This window comes from Aythya ferina (genome assembly GCF_964211825.1).
Source record: "Aythya ferina genome assembly, chromosome: 3".
NCBI classification, from domain to species: Eukaryota; Metazoa; Chordata; class Aves; order Anseriformes; family Anatidae; genus Aythya; species Aythya ferina.
Window position 1 is genome coordinate 61,538,592 of NC_140298.1, and position 24,185 is coordinate 61,562,776.

A 24,185-nucleotide genomic window follows, 5' to 3' on the forward strand; every position below is an offset into this window, starting at 1 on the left:
TGAGGAAGGCAAAAGAGATTTATTGCATTTTGGCTAATACAGAGGAAAGGGGAAATTGCCTACATAATGGAGCAGGAGATTCAGCTTTAACTATGTCATTTCTCTCTTGTCTCCACAGTACCGAATACACAAATATGAAATACACAATCTACCTCCTCCTTCAAAGATATCAGCGTACAATTAAACCCCACAAGGCTTGACAACCTGTTGTCAAGTTGTTTAAGCAGTTGTTTCAGAATCTGACAGACAAACTTATAAACAAAACGTAGAGCACCAGATTGTGGGATGAGGCAGCATCATCACGTGGCTTCCTCAGTTATCTCAAAATTTGGAAAACAAAACAAAAAAAAAAATAGAGGAATGCTTTTTCTTTTTTCCTTGAATAAATAACAGTTTAATTACATTATAGAAATAAAATATGATATGGTAGTAATACACTGGAAATCTTACAGAAATACTATTCTGCTACTGGTAGGTAAATGGTCAAAGCTACTTTTCATGACAATCTGAACAGTACTTGTGTACAAACTATTATACAGGTTGCTAATGAAAAATATTGCAGCAGTTGCAAGGATGTTACCAGCTCAAACAAACATCTAATGATACAATATTCTTCTAAGAGGAAGTAATAATGTTAGATTTACAGACAATAAAGAGTTATGTTCTCCACTTTGAAACACTGGAAATAAAAAGCTCAGGTAACCCAATTTCTTTACCTTATAGTATCACGAGGATTTTTTTTTCTCCTTTCACTATCAAACAGCATCCCAAGAGACCCTGTAAACAGTTTATTCAAAGGTAGTATTTGAGATGTCACAGCAACTTCAACAATTGTCCTAGTCTACAATTACAGACTTTTTAGGCCACTGCTTGTACAGATGACTTTTTCTTTTTTTTTCCCCCCACTTATTTACATACATTCAGCCCAGTAACAGCAGGTAAAATGCGCTGTCTACCTCACAATAGACACACAAAAATTTTCATCCAAAGGCCAGTGCAAGAAAAACGTGGATAGTGATTGCACAGCATCGAGGAAATTATATTATACAAATATACAATCAAGACTGTTTGAGAAATCTAACTCTGCACGCAACGTGACACGGATGGGCTTCGTCTAGCTACACGAGACGTGGAGTGGGCAGGGACACGGAACGGCGACTATCACTGGTCAGATGGTGATGATGTGGGTGGCCGGGGAACACAGGGTGGCTGTGCTACCACCAGGTGAAGGTAGGCAGCTGCAAACGGGGAATACCTAGAGCTGAAGGTGGAGCACAGCTTATCTGGGGACGGCAGCGTATTTTCCTAATGAAGCAGTCATCCTACTCCGTTTGCAACTTGTAGGGGAATGGTTGCCACCCCTTGAATAAATGGTTCAAAGTGAACCGACACAGTTCCCAGAGCTTTAGAAAAACTCATTATGCAAATGAAGGTACTGATGATAGACGGTAACGTTTCACAGGATGCTATTTCTTATTATATCAATAAGCACCAAGTTAAGTGCCAAGACAGCCCCATTGTCCCATGATTTATCACGTAAAATTTAGAACTTGAATGCACGATGAAAAGTCCACAAAGTTTGCATTTAATTCACAAGAAGACGGTTTAAAAAATGGCTCTTAAAATACCTTTACATTTGAAACGGGCTTCCCCCCTCCCCTCCAAGAGGATTGCTTTAGGATGGACTACGTCTAGATAGGAGAAGGATTAGCCTTGGCCCCTTGGGGAGCGGGGTGCCCCATCCCACCACCCAGGTTAGCTTCAGGGAGGGAGGCAGAGGAGGAGAATACCCTTGCATCTTCTGCTGCCCAGCACCTTGCCCAGGGAGATCTTCAGAAGGTGCCACCCCACGCAAGGTCTTCATGCCCTGAACTCAAAGCCTCTTAAGCCACTGAAGAGCCACCAGCTGAACTCAGCTTGGATGTTTGTGCTACCAGCTGCTCTGACCTGTGCTACCATATCCAAAACGCCATGGGGACATCAACCCCTGGGCCAGCAACCCCAGGACCACCACCCTGCTCTCCTTCCCTATGTAATCCCACTGCAGGATGGCACGGATTTGGCTCTGCTGACCCACTGTCCCTGAGGAAGCCAACCTCAGGCACGTGTCAGGCAGCTAGCTGGCTAAGCCTCCTTTGCAGCTATTCTGGCAGAAATCAGCTGAAGAAGGGTGAGGAAAAGGTCCAGAAAAGCAAGGCAGTAGAGAACAGGACCCAGTACCCTTGATGTTACACAACGTCTGTGCCCCAAAGACTATCTAGCAATGCACACCTTGTGCAAGTCCCAGGTTGCAGGAACAATCCCACCACAGAGCACAGTCGCCACTTTCATCAGCAACTTCTTCCTCGAAGATCAAGGTGTCAAAACTTGACATCTGTATCCTGGTTTCACAGTGAGGCTCACCTTGCATCAAGCAATCGGATTTGAGTACTGAAGGATGTGAACGGTTCCTTATTCCTGGTGTTCTCTGTTTTCAGGAACACCCTCAACAGCCACTGCAGTGGCCAGGGCTGGCTCACGCCATGCTCTGCCTCCTGCTTCACCTTATTCTCAAACACAACTGGAAGGCTGCTTTCTCTAGCACACAGATACCCCCCTCAGCGTGGATCTATATGTTTGCGACACGGTACTTTCATCGGTAATCAGTTGGAAGAACTCTATTTTAGAAACAGAATTTGTGTGCAAAGCGTGCAACAAGAAATACAGCTTACATTTGGTCATAGTGTCCTATCTTAGTTATGCTACCATGACTCACACTTAGTATACTTACACACACGCATACATACACACACATACACACACATAGATATTTATTTATATACACGCTCACACAGTAAGAAAATGCCTAAACCTGACAATATTTCCTCCTCTTTTAGTGAAGGCTGGAGTTTGGCATCTCAGGCTCTGGATCTGCTTAAACCTGGGATACAGGAATGCAACACACTTCAAGTATACATCGACGGCACAGTGATAACATCACACATGGAGTCAGACACATGCTGTCTTCAGTGGTCCAGCACCAGCATGTGACTCTAGGAGCCAAAATCCGGGACCTTTGCTTTCAGTGTTCGTATTCACACAACGCCCACGGGAAGGGCGATAGTCTGTACAACAGTGAACGTCCTTCTGTATAAACGCAGTGGTATTTAAAAGTCTGAACCAGTGCATTCCTCTCTTATATTCCTCCTCTATTCCTTTGTTGCTGTTATTCTCATATGCATGTGAAAGTAAAAGGTAGTGGGGAAATAATTTTAGTAGAAGAACACAAAGCCTCTCCTCTAAGTCCACAGAAGACCACTAAAAGTGTAAAATTTCCAAAATAGCTCATAGGAATTCTTCAAATACAGTAAGTGTTTTCAATGGGGTTTACATATCACGTTTCACATTATTTCCACGTAAATCTACCTTATCACTTTGTTTAATCGGACAAATATCAATAACACATAATAAAACAGCATACAATTCACGGGACAACACATTTTTACAAAACCTCTAAAACTCAGCACTGCCGCTTTTGGAAAAAATCAAAAACTCCTATTACTTACAGACATGAAATACATTTCACATTGAAATGAACAGCATGATTACAAGGCTTTTTTCTTATTTGATGGTATTGTTTTAGGATGCATTAGTTTTCAATTAGGTTTCACAATTTTTCTTCACACACCCTTAAGGAACTTTTGCTAGCTTGATATTTTTCTCTGTGCTCTTTCAGGAAACTCACTATTATTCAGTAAACCCTTTTTGAGAAAAACAAAAACAACTTTTGAAAATTTAGCTCGAATCCCTAATTGTAAAACTCGAAGAACTGGCTGATGGTAATGCTCTTAACACAACCATTGCTTAGCTTACAATGACAAACCAAAAAATAAAATTATTACAGGAGGGTACAAACACATTAAGCCATGGGTTTGGTTTTCTCTGTTGTTGATTTTTTTTTTTAAACTAACTCCTTTTCTCACAATGCTGAGAAGTCTCTGGCTTACAATGCTTCAGCAGTCGTGTCTGTGGAGACAGACATGGTCACTTTGGCAATCTTAACTGTGCTCTTAATGCAGCTCTCGGCGGCCCTGTGCACGTTCCCCGTGTTGTTGGCGTGTTTGTGCTGGCAGTCAGACTCCATGCTGTTATCCAGAGGCTGTGCAGTCCCTTCGCAGGTGGGGAACATGCTGCGGAAGGCATGTCGTAAGTCCTTGCTCCTCAGAGCGTAGATGATGGGATTCACTGTCGAATTCAGCAGACAGAGCATGCTACAGAAGGCAAAGACAGTCTTGATGAGCTTGTTCATTTTCCCAAAGACATCGTACACCATTATGGCAAGGAGAGGGCCCCAGCATATGATTAAAACGACTAGAATAAGGACCAAGGTTTTGGCTAACCTGATGTCCATACGAGTTTGATCAGGCCTAGTGATCTGTACTTTACCATCCTCCGTAGTCTGAATGATTATGCTTTTCTGCGTGCCACGCTGAATCATGCGAACAGCGTGGCTGTGCGCCTTCCACAGTATGTACATGTAGGCATAGACAATGAACAGCAAGAGGACGCTGGTGACCCCAATCCAGAACATCAGGTACGTCTCGTCGATGAGGGGGAATATGTCTGAACACACGGAGTTGAGCTTTTTGCAGTTCCAGCCGAGCAGGGGAAGAACGGCTATTACGATGGCGATGGTCCACATCACACAAAACGCTACGACAGCCTTTGGTCGGGTAACAATCCTTTTGTAAGCGAGCGGCCTGTGAATAGAGATGTACCGGTCTATTGCCGTGAGGAAAAGGCTACCTACGGAGGCGGTGAAGGAGGCTGTAACTCCACCCAGCTTGAACAAGAAGACGTTCGGGCTGTCCTTCCGGTGGAAAACATGGAAATCAACAAAACTGTAGACAAAAATCACACTGCCCAGGAGGTCGGCCACAGCCAGGCTGCCGATGAAGTGGTAGGAGGGCCTACACCGGAGGCTTCGGGAGTGGAGGATGACACATAGGACCAGGAGGTTCTCGAGGACCGTGAAGGTGCCCAGGGTGAGCGACAGAACGGCGATGGCCAGCTGCTGGCTGGGGTTCAGGATCATAAAGCACTCCATATCCATGAAGTTCTCCCCACACTGTATGTTCTCCTCATTATCCTTAAACGTAGACAAGGACTTGTTGTAAAACTCTGTGATATTGATCTGGTCTGAGGGAATAATGCTCAGCAGGGGATCATCTCCCGCAGTCATTTTTTCTTGGAAAGGATCACCCCTGAAGGAGGAGAGGGGGAACTTCTGGGGGTAGTATCCCAGCTTGGATGCCATGTCGCCTTTCATGTCTTCGTACTGGATATCGTTGGAGCCCACGTAAAGGAGATCTGTCGTAATTGTTCGGAAAGTTGTATCTGCGAGGCCATCTAGGATTGACTTCATAACCCCAGTCTTGCTGGTTTCAAAGAGACTTGGAGGAGGGAAAAACACATCTGAGGAAGCCCTAGAAGGGGAAAAGATCAAAATTCATTAGGATAAACAGGGAGACAAACTCCACAAACAACTTAGTTGAACTGTGTCAAACAAAATCAACCTTTCTCTTGTATTCACTGCAGGTCTAGCCTTTGCCACCCGCTGAAGTCACGATGAGTTGCGCACTCAGAAAGAAATCACCTGGATTTCACTAAAACTGAATTACCTTACCAGTGGAGCAAAAGAAAATTGGAGGTGCAGAGAACTGAGTATTCCACAGAAAAGCAATTTTCATTTCTCATCAAAACGTTCCAAGCCGCTCCACCATAAAGATATTTTTCTCTAGATCTGAACTTAGCTTCTGATTGCAAAGTACCTTGCAGACTAATATTCCTTGGGCTTGCTTCATTTAGATAATACCAAGTGCCACTGCAGGAACAGCATTAAACTGAATCATCACCTTCATTGCTTTTCTTTCAAAAGGCACCAAGGGCTTTGAAAACCTGACAACACAGAGAGAACAGGGAAGGAACCATGCACTCCAAGTTTCCTGCTTCACCCTGCATATTCATATTAACCTGTTCCAGTAATCTGGGGTCTTCTAAGATCCTGAATTTGTTAGTGCAAGTATATTAGCAAGGTGTTTCATCTATAAATATGGGGACCTGGATATATTTTCAGTGCTCAGTTCCTTCTTTTTGCTAAGCAAACAAAGGTAATTGGGATGCCCGGACTACAGGAGGGAGGGGGTTGTTTACCCAGTTCTCTCCACGATTTCAGCAAAAATGAAGATGGCTGCTAAATCAGTGAGTGTAGCAGTGACCCATTCAGTTTGGGTCAGAAGCCTCAATCAGGAGAGTTGATACTTGTGTAGAAAAACACAGTGCAGAGTTTGGGTCAGGGTGCCACTCTTGCCAATACTCCAGGCAAGAGGGACCGGGAGCCACTGCTCCCATGAGAAACATTGAAAGGTAGCTCTTCCCACTGGAGACTTTCCACTTAATTCAGTTTCTGTGGGGACATTTGGTCCCCCCAGAAACTGGGAACCTAGCAGAAGGTGCCCAGGTAGCCATTGGTCTCTGAGTCCTGTCATGCCCAGCCTGTGCTCATGGGTGGTGATTTGTCAGGATGTAATTCCTGGTCAGGGTACCCCTGGGAGAGCACGCTCATCAGTGTCTGAGCCTCACATAGTCATCAACATGTAAGACAGGTCTTACAGCTCTTTTTATGCTGTGCTCCTTTATTTAACTTTGCCCATGTAACACTCCTTGAATATGCATTAAACATCTGCTTTAGGGTCCCCTTCTATTGCCAGAGTGGCAGTGAGTGGCCTGAATGCAAAGAAGAGTTGGAATCATTGGTTTGGTGTGTTACAGCTATTCTGCATCTGCTATGGGACATCTAGACAACTGCGTCAGCATCAGTAACAAAAGCTATCTTTTTCATGCTTTTAGAATGGAGGAAATTGCCCGAGACACCCAAGAAATCCCCGATGCCATATACAGGCTTGTGCTGACCTGATCTCTTAACTTTACACACCTGACAATAAATGGCCTGAAAGGCCACCAGAGGTTAGCTGCCAAAATCCAGAGAACTGCAACTCTGAAAGAGGAGACTCGCACTCTTAAGTACCACAACATTTCCATTAAAGCTGAAAGAAAGAGGAAAAGGATTCCTCTTTACAGCAATACCAATATTAAAAAGTGAAGAAGCCATGATCATCTCCAAAAGAAGCTGAGATTCTGGCGAGATTTATATTTATACTGTGCCTTCACTGGGTATCTAGACACCTGAGACTTCATCCATAGCTCATTAATATAATGATTTCCATTTAATTCAGCAGGCCTGGACATTGACAAGTAAAGGAAGCATAAGACCCTCAACCTCCAGAAGACACTGCCACGTTGGTGCTGAAGATGAGGAGGACTACAGAAAACCCAGGGTGCACAGGACAGTCAAATACGTAACACGGATACTCGCTGTGTCAGCTTTTGCAGACACCGCTGCTCAGCAAGTAAAAAAAGAATTATTAGACGATCGTAAAATACGTTAAGGAATTAAATTTTGAGGGTTTGATTAGTGAGGGAGGGAAATGTCACTGAAGGGCACATTAAAAAAGAACTGCAATAATCTAATTGCAGGCAAGGTACCTTTCTTCCAGAAGGTGCCTTACAGCTGTTCTTAGTAGTTTTTGCAGATTTTACGTGTTGCAAAAATGACCTTGCTGACAAGTCTGCTTTTGGTAAAACCTGGCAACTTTAAACTCGGAGTTACAACACCAGTTTAAAACCAGAAGTGAAGAAATTGTTATTGAAAAACTAGTTTTATAAACACGTGAAGATGTCTGTGGTACTCAGTTACTCCAGTTTATTTCTGTCAGAAGAAAGACAACCATTTTAATGATTAAAGCCACAGCCACAGCCCCATGTTGAGAAGATTATGTTTGAGTAAAGCTTCAAAAATTGTATGCGACCGAGCACTTCTGCCAGACAGACAAACAAATTGTTATGAGGTAGCTAGTCCCCGCTGGAGTCACGTTAAGTGTATACATCCTCATAACAAGGTGCCAGCCGTGCTACAACCCCTACCTTTGTCTGAAATACAAATGAAAGAACACGAATTCCTGTGTGCTCTTTTAAAGGTGTCAGTGAGTTATGTGACAACATCGCTATGCATGCATATGCTATGCTAACAACGTGGTTAATGGGATCAGGAGAGGCAAGCCTTACTCTGAATTTCAATGACTTTTTTTCCTCTGTATTTTTACTTTGAGATTATTACAGTAATTTCCACCTTATTGTCTCTGTAAAGAGTTTTCTTTGAGAGTACTTGGGAGTTCATTAGTGGTGTAGTTTAGGCTTTGGGGGATGCAGCTGACATTAATTTTGTTTTTGTTTGCTGCTGGGAAAATCATAATTGGAAATTTCTAGCAGTATGTGTGCGTGCACCTATTCAAGTAGCAGTTGATTTTTATTAAAGTTGCAGTAAAACAGCCATTCCTGTGATCTGGAATTGTACTTTACTGGAATTTAGTTTATTTTAATTCAGATATAGCTTGTCCTACTGTAAACTACAATACTGAAATGCAGTCAAGCAGTCAGGGAGGTTTTTCATGGCCACGTAGTGAAAACAAGACCAGGATTTTGGCACTGTCTGTCCAGGTCACAGTCTGAGGCGCTGCACGATTTGGATTGACTGAAAAGCTGATCTTTTTGTTTGGGGAGGTGGAAGCATCAGCGTCACACGAGTTTTGGCTCTGAGCTCTTCTGTCCCCATGTGCAGCCAGACACCTGCGGCCGGCACTGCTCTTCCCAGGTGGCTTCCATCCAGCACAATCCAACACTGCCCGAGACCCACTAACATCCCTCTTGGGAGCCTCTGCTGCTTCTTCCAGCCTCCCTGGCAGACAAGGGTCCTCTGCATTGATCCCTCCTCCTCTCTGGATGGAGGCTGCAGGTGGGGGCTCAACTTCACATCCAAGGTGTCCCTCCAGACCAGCAGCTGGAGAGGATGAGCCCTCCTGCCTAGCCAGGAGCCACTCTTCGACACAGGGTTTGAGACTCCCGAGCTCTCAGCTTGGTCCCTTCCTTAAATGAGCTCTACAACTTTTCTCATTTTAAAAACGGCTTTAAAAAGAGCAGAAATATTGATTAGAGATGAGTAAGAGCCTGCGCCGATGCCGGCACTCAACATTTTCAGTGTGTTTATGTGAGTGCATGCAGCAACTCACAGTAAGCAATGAATTTTGATGATGGATAAGGATTAAAAAAAAAAAAAAATAAAAAATTCGAGTGTCTTTTTTTATCCTGAAGGATAAAAACAGCAGGCCCATAGCTGCACACCATCTTAGACTGTGCCACTTCTCCCATTAGCCCGCTGCTGCCGGCTGGCACTGCCGGACTAGCTGTGCAAAGGGACTGCCACTAGATGGAGTGGCTCTTACAAGCACGTTGGTTAGCGTCTTCAGAGACCTGGATTTAACTTCATCTAGCCTATTCCAGCCTGTCTTACCGGGGTCCAAACATGCGAGGTGTTAAACATCAACTGAGTGTTGAAGACACCCCCAATTGGCAAGTTCTCACCCTCAAAGTGAACGAATTGGTGAAGGCAGGGGCACATCTTTCTGCTGCCCTCTGCTGTGTGGTTATACACAGCCTAACAAGAAGCTGGGGTGCTATCAGAGTATCAAGACCCCTTAGATAAATTCTAAGTGAGATAATATGCAAAAGGCTGGGAACCCACCTCAGACAACAGGGAGAATTACACTTGCCCTGGACTTCTAGATGGTCCACGGCACCAGTTCACATGAGGAACAAGAAGGTGACTCCTTAAAATGCTTCTCCTGCTGTTCTGGGGGAGAGGGAGAGCTGCGAAGTTCTTATAGTTACTTAAAAAAAAAAAGGCAGAATTTATTATAATTTTCCAAACAGGATGAATGATAGAGCAATTTTAATTGGATAGAAACACTGAACATTTGACGCTCTTCCTCAGAAAGTAATTATCAGCAATACAATGATGCTACTGATAACTGCAAAAAATGTTGATGTGGAAAGAAATCAAAACAAGGGAAATCCACAATCAAACCTTCCCAGTTTCTATTTTAAAATATTTTGATCTTCATGTTTATACATTCCTTCTATGATATCTACAGCTAATTAAGAACAGGCTAAAGGACAAGTAGGTATAATTGAAACATAGTTTTGATTGCACAAAGATACATAAATTCATTCTTCTTGCTCATGTATTATAAAGCTTGTGAGTCCTTCAGAGAAGGTCTTTTATCTGCTAATATGTCTGCATAGCACCCAGTACACTCAGACTCCAGCCAAACGAGGTCCACAAATTCTGCCACATGAGAAATAGAATAATTTATACTCATATGGAGTCGGCTGAAAACATGGTGAGAGAAATGGGAGCCACTATAGTAACTGCTGGCCTCCAGGAATCAGAACTGTCCTATAAAATGAAAATTTATATGGTTAATAATTACCTTATCCCATATAAGGATGAACAATACTGCTTCGAGGACAGAACAAGGTTTCTACGCCTCAGAGAAATAAATACAGAGCCTGAGAAATGGCACTCAAAGACTCGGTTACATCAAGAAAGAAAAAAAAATGTTGAGGGGAGCATGAAAGCCATGTTATCCCTTTCCTATTTACTGTTTTACCACTCCAACACTGCATAACTCCTAGGCTATGAATGGCAAATACACTGTCACTCCTGATTCAGGAAAACTTGCATTCACTTCAGCGGGGATTTTATCTGTGAGGACAGAGCACCGAAGCTAGGACAGGAGCAAATTAGGGATGATATCTTCTTACAGCAAGGCACTGCCAGCTATGGGGTAAGCTACTGCGTGCAAGCACTGAACCAAATTTGGTTCTTATGCAACATGCTGATTGGTATCAGTCTCAAGTTGAATATGAATTAGCCAGAAGCCACAGCTACCTGGTTATTTATGCTAATACACCATTTGCACACAAACGGGACGGGAGCTGGCTTGCTCTAATTTTGGGGCAAACTGTCCCTAAATGACAGCCCCCAGCAGCTGACAGTCAGAATGACAAAAGCCAAACAACTGGGGGGTGTAGGGGGTGCTATCTGGTGACTGACAACGTTTCTCAAAGAAATGCTATTATTTCCTCCCTCCCTCCCAAGTTCTGTCAGTGAGGTGTGCGTGCACCCGTTGTAGCACAGGCAGGGCCTGCAGGCACAGGGAAGGAGAGGCCGTGCCTCCCTCCCACATGGCCAGGTACCTCAGATCGGAGAGGCCGGAGTCCTGCAGAGGTGATGCTGAAGTCCTGTTCCATCTGGTGCAGGAGAAGGACCTGAACTTTGCTCTCCTGCATCCCAGGTGAGTGTGATGGCAACCTCTGATCCACTATTGGAGTTGTTCTGCGTCGTATCATGAGTTAAACAGCCAGAAATAAAGATGCTGATGGATATTCCAGCACGCTGTGCAGGAGAAGCTTGGTTTGAAGCTCTTTCTCTCACCAAGCCAACCAAGGATTACAACTCCCATATCCAGAGAAACACTTGGATCACGTAGCTGCAGGGGAAAGAGCAGGGACAACTGCCCCACCTGGCCATGAAAACTCTCCAAAGCTCCTGATGTTGCTCAAAACCCCCTTGTGTTGCTTGTGAAACCCCCACATTTCCTACCCAGTTCTGGGCAAGACAAAGTCCTGACAGGGAAAGCACAGCCACCCAGCCTGCCTGTCCTCTGGGAGAAAGGTGGGGACACAGAGGTGGCTTTCTTATAACAAAAACATGGTGCAAACATGGGATTTGGCAAGCTTTCACAGTTCGTTTTGCATCTTAATATCATTGAAAGACAGTTTTGGGAGGCAATGAAGAGGCTTGCTGAAGTATGACAAGTTCAGATGAAATGGAAACACTGGAGTAACCTGGTATTTGCTGAAAAACAGCTCCCATTTCGGGACTGACTTCCCAATACAACAGAAAGGATACAGTAAGAGTAGTTTGATACATTTTCCTTAATTTACAGTAAGAAAAACAGATGAGGACTCATTAAATTGGTCAGTGTGGAACTCAAACTTTTTTTAGAAGAGGACTTATCTTGGATTTCGATACTCAAAGAATAAATATTTTTTCCCTGCACCTTTTCTGACTATTCTCTAATGCCAAGAGGTGCAGATGCTTACCACTGCTGGGCAGAATCGACATAAATGTGAAATGGAGAAAGAGAAACTTAGCAAGGTGCAAAAGAGATGGGGAGTGAACACTCGATTTCCTGGAAGAGACAGCAGCTTGGCACACAAGATGTGTCTGAAGAGAGAGAAGTAACTGCAAAGAGCAGCGCAGGACATAAAGGGCTCAGACTCCACTGGATGCTGAATGCTAGAGGTCCCCAGAAGAATCTGACATCTAGAGCATGAAGCTGTGGGAGAAACACACTTATGAGCAAAGAGTTAACCACTCCAAGAAAACAGCTTCCACATAGCAGCCAGAGCAGAAGAAAAAAAGGTCAAGAATTTGTAGCAGCAGAAAATATTAGTGAACTTTATTAAAAGAGTACAGATTAGAACCAGAAAGGCAGGAAAAACATTGGGCTCCAGGGAGAAATCTTAATAAACCACACAGTGCATGACTGCTCTCCTCCTTCCCCCCGCAAGAAACCGTGTCTGAAACAAGTTTTAATTGAAGTCCCTGCTAGATTGCAAAGAGATGATGAAAGGCAAAGTAATGGGGGTTAAGCGGTGTGAATGAGAGTGCAAAGAGAAGGGGAAGATAACTGATGACCGAGACGGGGAATAGGATGTCTCCAAGTGAGATTTGTGCAAACCAGGGGAAGGTAGGAGAGGAAGACAAGTGGAAGGAGACCCTGGTAGGCAGGGGATGCAGATTTTAGGGAAGGAATTGCCTTTGTGATTGGCTTGGAGAAAGCAGATTGGGTGAAGGAGAAAACTCATGAGAGAAAACCTCCCTGCTCTTCTGAGCCAGGAGGACTTCAGAGACACCTCCACAGGCTGAAGGATGTAGCTAGTGGGACTTTCAGATCTCACCTGAAAGAAAGAATAGACCCACTGCTCTGCAGGCAACAGCTTGCTCTTTTCAAAGCCCATTTTTGATCTGTGTTCAAAGGGTGAGAGAGGAGACGCACAGGGCCCCGAGAAGCCGTCTTGTGTAAGGTCACCGAGAAGGACAGCGCTGTACAGACCGACACATGGCGCTGAGCCGGGGACAGTCAGCGGAGACCAGCTGAGTCCACCAGACTCCGTAGGAAAATGAAGCATGGGATACATACCTCAGAGCAAAAAGGGAGACAGGATGCTCGAATGTGGCCACTGGATGACCCACACGGTGGGTAAACGCAGCAAGAAGGAAAAAGGAATGCGGGGCTCGCAGATAATGGCCGAGAAGGTCAGCAGCACATTGCAAAGCAACGTTCCTTCTGCTCAGCCCTCGGGAGCCTCCTTCTCCCAAAAATTGTTATTAGGTCACCACACATGGGCAGTGCTCAGATGCTGGGACAGAAAGGCTTCTGGTGAACGTGATGTCCCCCACACCGTCAGCAGAGGACAGAAATATGCACACCAATTAAGAAATGTAAAACATTTTTTTCATTTCTGGAGCTGTCTGGCCTTTCATAAAATTTAAATAAGCTCAGATAACTCTCTTCATATCTACATTCAGAATATAATGATATTCAAATATACTGCCTTCACACACACAAACAACTTGTGAAATTATTTGCCAGCATATTAAGCTACTACACCAGATTGCTTGGCAATGGTGCATGTCTTTGAAATATGCAGATGCTTTTCTTTTTTAAAAAAAGGAGAGAGGGAGAGAAAAGGAGAAGTGAGAAAGAATTACAGTAGAATCTGGTATCAAAGTAACCAGAACAACAAAATGCAGAGAGACTCCAACCGATATTTCATGGTATCTGGAGAAGTGGTTAAAAGATACTGAGGGATGAGCTATGAATTTGTGTGTATATATATACACACACGTATAAACTTACAGATAGACATACACAAACACATACACATGCCTAGAGGAACAACTGTGCAAAGTCTCACAAACGCTGCAGCAGTGTTTGTCATGCGTAAACCCAAATTCCTGGTGCCAGAGGACAGACAGACAAGCTAGCAGTGTAGGTACAAAACATACAGGCGAGATAACTGCTGAGTATCATTTTGAATTCCCCCATACCCAGCCTTCCTGGGGAAAAACAAGCATCTAAAATTAGCACATCTATCACTGAGATCCTGTGAAAATTATTTTGCTAGATTATATACGTATGGGTATCTACAGACACAGACTCCAAACCTATTCCACACACTTTTCCAGGCACAGTCTGGAATCCAGCACTGCATTGTGTTCCACAGAGGCAGAACCGGGTAGAAATAATGACTTCTCAGAGCAACAAGCACATTTCACATGTTCGCCAGAAAGGGAAGGTGGGAGCCCCCAAACCCCCAAGTACAAACTTTAAAAGCTTTCCTAAAATGCAGATATGAAAATTATCCCAGCGAGGGCTGAAATGGAATTGACAGTACTCCCTAATGAACTGCTGCTGCTCAGTACTTTGTAGTATGTGAGCACGCCTTCGCTAAGGAGAATATACAACTGCCATAAAAAGAGGTTAACACAGGTTGAGGTAAAATTCGATGCCATCCAGCCTTGATCTACACAAACAAGACAACATCTGAAAGGCACAAAGCAGCCAGCTTCACCAACAGCCCAGCTGAGGTATAATGAATGAAATCTTATTAACTAATGCAGTAGTGAAATATCTATTTTATCTGTAATCTGGATGTGGGCAGCTAGATGAAACGAGAAGGATGTTCCCACTCAAGAGAGGCAGAACTGAGCTCGTTGTGTGCATAACCACAATGCCCCTGCATGAGGCACCAACGTCGTAACAAAACGTGGGCCACCCTTATGGTGCAAGCCAAATCATTTTTCACGGGTAACAATGGCACCTTCAGCAAAAAAGAAAAAAAAAAAGTTCTTTCTAACGAGCAATTGATTTATAAGTCATTACGGCCACTTCAAAAGGACAGGCCATGGCTGGTTGCAGTGATCATTAACAAAGCCACGCACTTGCACCGAGGCTGAGTTCTGGGGGGCATCCTTATCCCACCAGCAGCAATTAGGCGTGCGCTTTTTTGCAGCAGCGCAGCGTCAGGCTAGAAATGGAGACATAAAGAGCAATACTGAGAAGACAGGTTGTCACATTTTTAACTTTGCATTAATAACAAATGCTGTTGCTGTCTATTCTGGCACATTTGCAAGCTTGCTTTTAAGTACAAGGGGCTGGCATGCATCTCCACTATAGATAGGAAAACAAGAGCAGCCTTGTTATGATTAAAAGGGTCTATTTCCCTCTGCCTTCTGTCTTCTATGTCCATCTGCACAGCTGCTTTGAACTTGGCCAAATCCCAGTGTTAGGGTCGTCTGCAGTACATATTTTAAATCAGCAGCAGACTGTGCGAATTTGCTGCTACCAAGGAGAAAAATCTCCAAATTCTCACTTAAATGCTTGATGAGTGGTTCTGTGGAACATTCATCATCGTAGATAGCCCAACCTATCTGGGAAATTGCAGCAAAAATGTATCTAAAACCATTTACTGTTTCATGAGGAGAATGAGATAAAGCCAATATAGACATCTGCAAAGAAATGAAGAGAAATCACTGTTGACAAAATGAATGCTGCTGATGCCTCGAGAGCTGACGGAACAGCTAGGGAGAGGTCGCAAAGTTTGCACGTGAGAAGTGAAGGTAATTCCCCTTAAAAAGGGCACGAGGAGAGAAACCGGGGGAGTGGAAGACAGCGTATGAGACAGACCTGAGGAACCAGGAGCGGGGATGTATTTGCAAAACGCTCAGGCAACACTAAGTAAGTGCACGGGTTTGGGTTCTCCCCTGCCATTTAATCTCCTCACCTACTTTTATCCAACAGAGAGGAAAGCCACCTGAGCTCTCCTTCCCCAGTGCGTAACACTGCCAGCACCAAAATCTGAGTGGAATCACAGTTTGCAAGCATTTGGGGATGGCCACGTTAAAGGATGGAAGTCAGAAATGACTGGGGGGGGGAAAGAAGTTATTCCATTTCTAAACTTTTGTTGCCCAATCAGAAACCTGTGAACACAGAAACAGACAGACGGACATGCCTTGGCTGAGATGTGCCATTCCTTCAGCAGAGCATGAAGGCTCTAAACAGTGCTCTTCATGCAACTGAGCTAACATAATTCACCAAAGCACAACAGCCTGGATCAAAGCACCCACCCGCCCATCCTCGCAATGCTAAAACCTGCTTCCACTTTCCCCTAGAGTTTTGTAGGTATTTTTATTTAATTACTGTGGTTTCAGGTGTTACCAAACAGTTGATGAGATAAATTCAAAGCAAATAATCAATTTCTTTACCTTGCCAACTTTTTTTTCTTCCCCCCTCAGCAATAGATGCCTGATGGCTCAGTCAAACAATTATTGCTTTTATCAGTTTTGTTTTAAAATGCTTTTATTCAAATGGCTTTGCCTCTCATTCCAAAGACCAATGGATAATAAAGCAAAGATGTATCCCGGCTGCTACAAAACTAATTTTAACCTCAAGCAAAGCAGGAATTACACATTCATCTTCTAAACTGTTTAAAGACATTATATTCATTTCTTTTACAGTTGATTTAATAAACTCTAGTACGGATATTTATTATGCAGGCAGAGTCACACCTTTTTTTTTTTCTTTTTTAGAGGAGAAAACCTGTGCTAGCAGTTGATACTAGGTGTAATCTGAGAAGAATTAAGTACTCCCAAGATATTTTTTTTTTTTGCTATGTTGCACATTTTGCTATTATATGCTGTACTAAAGAGCACTCTGATCCTCCCCACGATCTCGATACATGTGAGCAGCAATGCCACCCCCAGCAGAGAAAGCCATATTCCTTTAAGGAAAGGTGAACAATGAAAACACGATGATACATGCAAGGAGAAAAAGAAACACCACACACCTTTAACAGGTCAAAAAAGCCACACGATGCTATTTTTTTTAAAAAAAGCAAAACTTGCGGGTACTCCAGAAGGAGTATTTTGCTCTCTGGCTCTGTGGAGCACCTCTCCCTTATCCTTCTTGAAGGGAGAAGCCATACGCCAAAACTGTGCATGCGATCGTTTACCGGCGTACAGAAAGCACCGCTCACGATAATTTTAGCCAAAAAAAAAAAAAAAACACCCAAACAACTCCGGACTTCATCATCTGACACCATTTTCCCCAAGCGAACCGAAGGCACGGGAAGGAGCCGCCTGCTGCCGGGTACGTACCTCCTCCAGGGGTGCTCCCGGCGGAGCTCCGCAGCCGGCTCGGGAACAAAAAGCTGCCCGGCTAGGAGAAACCCCCCCCGGCCCCTCGGATCGGCGCCGGACCGCCCGAAAGCTTCACACGACAGCCACCGCCTGAAGTTTCCGGAGCTCCCCCCACCCCACACACACCCCTCCCAATTTCAGGCAGACCCCAGCCGGCCCCAAAACCACCGCGGGGACACCCTGCGGCGGGGCTGCCCCCTCTTCCAGCCGAGCAGCCCTGCGGAGTTTGGCGACCGGGATGCGCACGGGGACTACCGAGACGGGGCCGGGACGAGGGCAGCAACCCTCGGGTGTCCCGAGGGACCCGTCTCCGACCCCAAAGCCGCTCGGGCTGATGGAGAAGGGGGCAGCGCGCTGCGGCCGCCCCGCCGTCGGGGCAAGCGGCGTCGCCCCCCACCCCCTAGGCGACAAACTTCGAGGGGCTCAGCCCCGCCGGGACCCTTTTTCCTTCCTTCCCTCCCTCCTTCCCCGCAGCCCCTCGCCCTCCTTACCCTCGGCACGGCCCCGGCCTCGTGTCCCCCTCCTGCTCCGGCCGCGCCGACCCCCGGCAGGGAGCGGGGAGCGGGAGCGCCGCCCCGCCCGGGCACCCCGGCACTGGGGAGCGCCGAGGAGGAGGCGGTGCCGGCGAGGGGAAGGAGGAGGTGGGAGACTTCTTCTTCTCCCCCCCTGGCGCCTCCTCTCCGACCACCGCCGCCCTCGCTCCACGGGCGGCGGCTGCTGCTGCTGCTGCTGCTGCTGCTGCTCCTCCACCTCCACCAGCACCAGCACCGCCGCCCCCGGCCCTCCTCCGCCGCCTCCGCCCGCAGGCAGCGAGCGGGGCGGGCAGGCAGTGGGCTGGGGATGGGGCTGGGGCTCCGGCACCCACCGCCGCCTCGTCCCCCGTCACCCCCCGCAGCCTGCCGCCCCTCTCCGGTCCCATTTATGAAGCCCGGCTGCCATCACGTGTTAATGTGCCTTTTGTCCTGGCCCTGGCAGCGCCGGGGGAAGCCAGGCGGCGGCGGCCAAACTTCGCCCCGGGGGTGGGCAGCGGGCGGGCGGCGGACCCCAGCCCTGCCCCTGCCCCGGCCGTGCCCCGTACCCCGCCGGGCGGCCGCCTCCCGCTCCCTTCTCTTCCCCTACCCCTCCCCGAGGGGCTCTAAATTATTAATTATAATTAGCCTCGTCGTGCCGCGGGGCCCTGCCGGCAGCCGACGGGCGAGGCAGCGCCGCCTGCGGCCCGCGGGGGCGGCCGGCGCCTCCCCGCCGGAGGGGAGGGAGGGAGAGGAGGATGGAGGGAGGGAGGCAGAGACCCGGCAGGGACCCGCCCGCCGCCCTCTCCGCCCCACCGGGCTGTGGCGGCGGAGAACGAGGGGCTGAGGCCTCGGGGCAGCCCCCAGGAGGGAGCCCGGCTTCCACTGAGGGGCCGGAGAAGCTCCCGAGGGCTTGAGGGTGGGTTTGGGGAGGCACCCCGAGGGGCTTCGCCCATCAGCGGTGCGCCTCAAGGCACGGTGCATCTCTGCGTGGTGGTGCCCGGCTGCGGGGCACTGGAGTTTTGCCAGCATTTGTTCCCCACGTTACCCCCGAGGCTGGCAGAGAGTGGCTGTGGTGGTCTTGTGCTGGTGCAACAGCCGTGGTGGTGGCGGGCACGTCGCGGGGAATCCCTCATCTCCCCGGGCTGAGGTGGCTCCGAAGGCGCAAGGACAACTGGCAGGCTGGGGTTTATTCAAAAGACGGTTCCTAAAGAATGTGATATCCAGCTGGCTTTGCTCTGTGTGCTTCTCCCTCTGCAGTGTCATAAATATGTATTTGTCTTCACATGTATTAATACAGAAACATGATAAATATTTATCGTTTGTCATAGTGTCTAAAGACATTAACTGGTCCATCTACCACATCCACCCGTGGCAGAGGAATAGCCCGGGTCCCTCATCCCTCAGAGGAGAAACCCACAGGGAGCTACGCTCTTCACGAGCGAGGATTAAAGACTTTGGGTGGCAGTATTTTCGGGGATGCCCAACCCGAGAGGTGTGAGCCATCTGATGGTGAGCCTTCCCCTCGAAGGTTTCTCCGTCTGGGCCCCCAGGGCTTGAGGCACTCAGCATCTCAGGGCTCTGGGGAAGCGGGCTGGTGCATCTGCTGAGGATCCCAGACCCGCTGCCTCGGTCTCGTCTTCCCTTGTGCTTAGTCCCATACCGATTCTGCTCAATCGTAATTACTGCCTACATTTTTTTTTTCCTTCCCACCGCTGGCTCTTCCTGATGATAATCGTTAAATTAACAAGAAAGGAAGCATTTTCAAGTGGCATTCCTGTGAGAAAATTGGAGAAGAAAAAAGGCTAACTCATTTGTGCCCAACTCAAGCTTCTGATATTAGTCAGTCTGTTTGGTAATTCAAAAGTGCTGGTGTGTAAAAAGAACTTTATTTAACACTGCAGTAAAATCAGAGCAGATTTCTCTTTGGCTTTACATTTCAGAAAGTACCGACTTCTCCTCAGAGGACTGAGAGTTTTCATTTGATTCTTTTTCCCTGAAAGGTTGGTACTTTTGCCTTTAATGTGAACCTACTTGGTTAAGCTTCTCTTCCGCAGTCATGGAGGAACGCAGCTCCTCGGCAAAGGCAAGTCCCATCCAGAGGACGTCGCTGGACACAAGTCAGCCCACGGGGTGAATTTAGGGCAACGTGTTACTTACTGCTTGTTCCACCTCCACGCTCATGGCTGGATAAAAGATCCCCATCCTGAACTGGGATTTACTCCAATCTCGGGGTAATCCTTCTTTCTGTCACTTCTAAACTCGGAGAGCAGAGAGGGAAATTGCGATGTTGACAAATGTAGCCATGCCTACACACCGAGGTGGCTTTTTTTTCCCCCTAAAAATCCTCCACAGTTGCTACTGCCAGTTCATCCCACAGGCACAGCAGTTCGGTATCAATAGCCAGAGGTGACTCGAGCACCAGCTTCTCAGCCTTCTTCATGGTGGGGTGTCCTGTGACCCCTCGTGCCTTGAGCTCCCCAAACGTTTATCCAGATCTCGCCTTTAATTTAGCGATTTGGCAAGGGGAAGGTTGTTGCGATCCTGTGACACCTGTTCCTGGTGGAGCTGGTTGGAAAACCTCTGAAAGAACAGCTTTCCACTGGAAAATGCAACCCTGTCAAAATCAGATCGCTTTGCAAACTTGTGTCGGTTTCACTGAAAATGTCATTTAAAAAAGAGTAAGTGGTGGAGGGATGTTCCAACAGTGTGGGAACATCTCGTTTTGACATTTCCAAGCTAAATGTTTCAATTTCTTCTTTCAAAATGAGTTTTGGTTTCAAAATATTTCATTATATATTATATATTACAAAATAATACAAAATTTGAAAAGCTGAATCATGTTTCCATTGAGCTATAATTAATTTTCTCCATGACTTTCTGGAGGTAGAGAGCACCGTTATTCTGATTTGGAACAAAATTTGAAATCCCAAACATCTAGAAAAACTAGAATTTTGTGGGGCTTCCAACCATGTGATGGAACTCCAGAATACGTCAATGGCCACTTTTTTAAGCTACATGATTGTCAAAGACTTAAAATAGTGACAGGCTACTTGCAGTCTTGTCTTTCCTCACACTTTGAGCCTTGCTGCCAGTGGAAATAAAGCCATCCAATACCAATGACGAGGTCTGAAGGAAGAGATGGGGGTGGATATAGACCCTAAGTCATACATTCGTACTTTTCTTTTGGTTGCTCCCAGTTAATGTGCTTCAAAGCAGTGCAGTGGTCAGGTATCTTCTGGCCACTCCCAGTACTACTGCAGCTGTAACTTCCTTCACTCCCTATTTCAGAAAGAGAAGGACACAAGGTAACACAGGAGATAATCCAGCTGATCCTGTGCTCTTTCTAAGCCACAAATCACCAATTGTTGCTCTACCAGACAGATTTTTTTTTCAAATACTAGTATATCATATTTTTATGATAAATAAACTTTGCCCATCATTTTATGAATGTTGTATTCCAACCATGAAGCATTTTATTTATCTGTATGCATTGATCAGATGTGCCTAATGAGTGGGCTTGATGATTTACTTGGCAAAAATCCATGTAACAATCAGGTGAGGTTGGTCAGTAGTCTCACTGAGATCACTTGCACCCTGGTTTTGTAGACCCTAGAGTTCCATGGCTGCTTTCGAGACTTCCCCATCTCTTCTTCTCAAGCATGTTTCCTGTTGCTGCCTTGTGTTATAAGCTTGAATGTTTTGTTCATTTTTTTCTCACCATCCGTAGGTAGATAGAACAATCAAAGAAGATATAAATGATCTCCAAAGAGGCACTTGGAGGTACATTGTCTTCTAATAACCACATCCTGTGTCCTGCTCACAGACGAACGTCTTTTCTCAAGGTTTATGTGGCAGTTTCTTGACTCATTTTGAAATGAGAGAAAAGATTTGGTCCTGTTCCTAGTTTAAAAGACTGTCTGCTTGTCCTAAAGCTCTATCTTTATTTGGCTGGCTTTGGAGACTTTGCTGCTAGGATAGCACTGAAAACCAAGGATGCACACAAGCTCTTCCACAGTTTCACAGTCATAAAATCTCTGGAAAAGAGAAGAGGGTCTCCACCATAAATATTATTCTGCTCATCCTAGAGGCCATGATGGAAATTCCTTTTTGCAAGGAGGAGAAGCTGTGAAACAAGACCTTAAACAATATGCATTTCTTGCCCCAGCCTTCTCAACCCACAGAGCAGCGTGCCTGAGAACCTCAAATGATCAGGTACTGCAGCAGCAGATGGAAGAAGTGTCTTAAGGGAACATGATTTTCCAGCTTTTCTACATTTGCTCTGCAAGCTATCCATCAGGGTTAGGCTGGCGCCCAAAAGCTCAAGTCCTGATTCTGCCGTTCTTTTTTTCAGTAGCACTGAAACATCCACAACTTTCACAGCAAGAGCACCAGGAGCTCAGCCCCCCTTCCCCCCCCCCTCCCCCCAAATTTGTAAAATGAGGATAATAGCATCTCACTTCTTTCACCACCGTCAGACTTTTCTATTTAAATTTTAACTCCATCAAGGCAGGGACTGTCTCTTACTAGTAGTTTGTGAGCATCTATCACAACAGAGCCACAATCCTGGCTATGACCTGCGGGCACTGCCACATTGCAAACAATAACAATAAAAACCCAATCAGAAATGTTATTGTCCAGGAGTAACTTTACTGCCACCAAGCAAATAAAGGGAAAAAAAAAAAAATCCAGAATCCATGAAAGTGAATGGTTTACCCAGGGGTTTTGCAAAGTGTCCAGCTCCATATTTAGCCAAATGTTGGTCCCTTGTGCAAGGTGGAGGTGACAGCAGGCTCCTGTCACAGGCGAGGCATGGCAATGTCCTCATTTTGGGCTGTTCCCGCAGCTGGCTTCAGCCTGTTGCTCAGGTGACACATCAGCCCTGCCCCTTTCCCAAATCTGACCCTGCTTTTTAACTCGGCCAGCTGGTGAGAATGGGAAATTTGCTGCTGGTTTTTGTAATGCAGATATCTGCCAGCTAGGAACAGACTGAGACCACCAACTCCTCTCAGGCAGGAAAACAAACAGCTATCATATGGTAATGACTTTGTGTCACTACTGCCCCGAACCAAATTAAAACCAGTGATGCAGGCATTCAAGTCTCTCTATCCTGTCATTAACTATCCCCTGAAGCTATCCAGTTCCCCAAATATTATTCTCTTCTGCTTCTTGCTTTGTCCTTTCAGATCGGAGTTGAGCAATGATGAACTAATTTAGCCACTGTTCTATGTAATTTAGGTTATGAACTTGGTGAGTTAGGAAAAGGAGAGAGACATGTCACACAGTTAAGGACGCGTATGCTTTTGTTAAGAAATCTCAGTCTACTACTGATGGAGGTGTTAATACCCATACCAAACAGAGTGCATTGGAGCTTAATCTTCTGCTGTATTGATTTTTTGTAGTGTTTTGCCCACTGTGTTGTGGGTAGTACTGCAGGGTACTAATAAGGTTCTTTCCTTTGCCCTGATGGCAGTGATACTGTGCCCCGTCACATTTCTTCCACCAGCTCCTTGAAGAAGATGACAGGGAAGAGAAGAGCCAGAAGACTAGTGAGAATCCTCTGTTTAAAAACAAAGACTTGCCCAGATCCAGGGCAGGTTGTTGCTTATCCGACATCTGTTGCCTGACGCTTGGGTAAGGACTCTTAGAAATGGTTGTTTGGGCATCAGTCCACAGTCCCCTTCTCCTTCCTTGCTCATTCCCTCTTCGATGCCCAAACCTCAGACCCAGCATGCTGGAAAGGAGCCTTTGTATTCAGTGCGAAACCATGGCATGGTGATTGCCCTTCAGAGGGTTCATGAGCTGCTCTGTTACCGATGCATGCAGCTTCAAGCACCTAGTACAGTGTTTTTGCCTGTTCCGTAGGAGCTAGCAGCTGGCTATGGCACATGAACTTCTTTTCTCTCCACCATCTGAAAATTACAAAATGCTGGTCTAGGTAGAAAAAGGAGGTTGCCAGGGAGGAGAGTGAGTATACTGTATTAGGGAGGATGGGCCTCTTTGACCTTGGGGAAGCTGCCTTTGAACCTTATTTTTTATATTTTTTCTGACACAAAGGAAATCACTGCTGCTCCTAAGTGATCTTTCAATGCAGAGAAACACCCTCATTAGTTTTTTTTTTTCACCTTCTCACCTTCTTTCATTAAACCATACTCTTTACAGTCCCAAATGAACAGCAGGGAACATTATGAGCTGACGGAAAAGCATTTTCCTTTGTTAACATGTTTTTTCATCATTGAGCAATAGAACAGTAATGAGGATACAGATCATCTTTTCATTATAAATCTGCATCGCAAAGTACAAAAAGAAAAAAAAGTGGGTTCCAAAAATAAACAAATAAACAAAATAGCTGTGTAGTGAAGGGAAGAAATTGAGAAAAACAAGATGACAAAGCTTTTCCCTGATGCTCT

General features: G+C 45.9%; 1 protein-coding gene and 1 long non-coding RNA gene across 3 annotated transcripts in view; one reads left to right on the top strand and one right to left on the bottom strand.

Moving 5' to 3' along the window:
- Positions 1–18,298, bottom strand: CNR1 (cannabinoid receptor 1). 2 transcript variants are annotated; one of them, XM_084516112.1, is made up of 2 exons: positions 17,758–18,298; positions 1–5,465 (listed from the first exon to the last, which is right to left on the bottom strand). In XM_084516112.1, exons 1-2 carry the CDS (start codon positions 18,183–18,185, stop codon positions 3,983–3,985), a joined length of 1,911 nt encoding a protein of 636 aa, XP_084372238.1. In that variant the 5' UTR covers positions 18,186–18,298; the 3' UTR covers positions 1–3,982. The 2 variants fall into 2 exon arrangements, with proteins under 2 accessions (XP_084372238.1, XP_084372239.1); XM_084516113.1 differs by lacking the exon at positions 17,758–18,298 and adding an exon at positions 17,225–17,331.
- Positions 17,118–24,185, top strand: part of LOC311435296 — an 11,872-nt gene continuing 4,804 nt past the window's right edge. Inside the window, exon 1 of the long non-coding RNA XR_014692041.1 lies at positions 17,118–17,216. This is a non-coding gene — a long non-coding RNA (uncharacterized lncRNA). The remainder of the gene's footprint in view (positions 17,217–24,185) is intronic.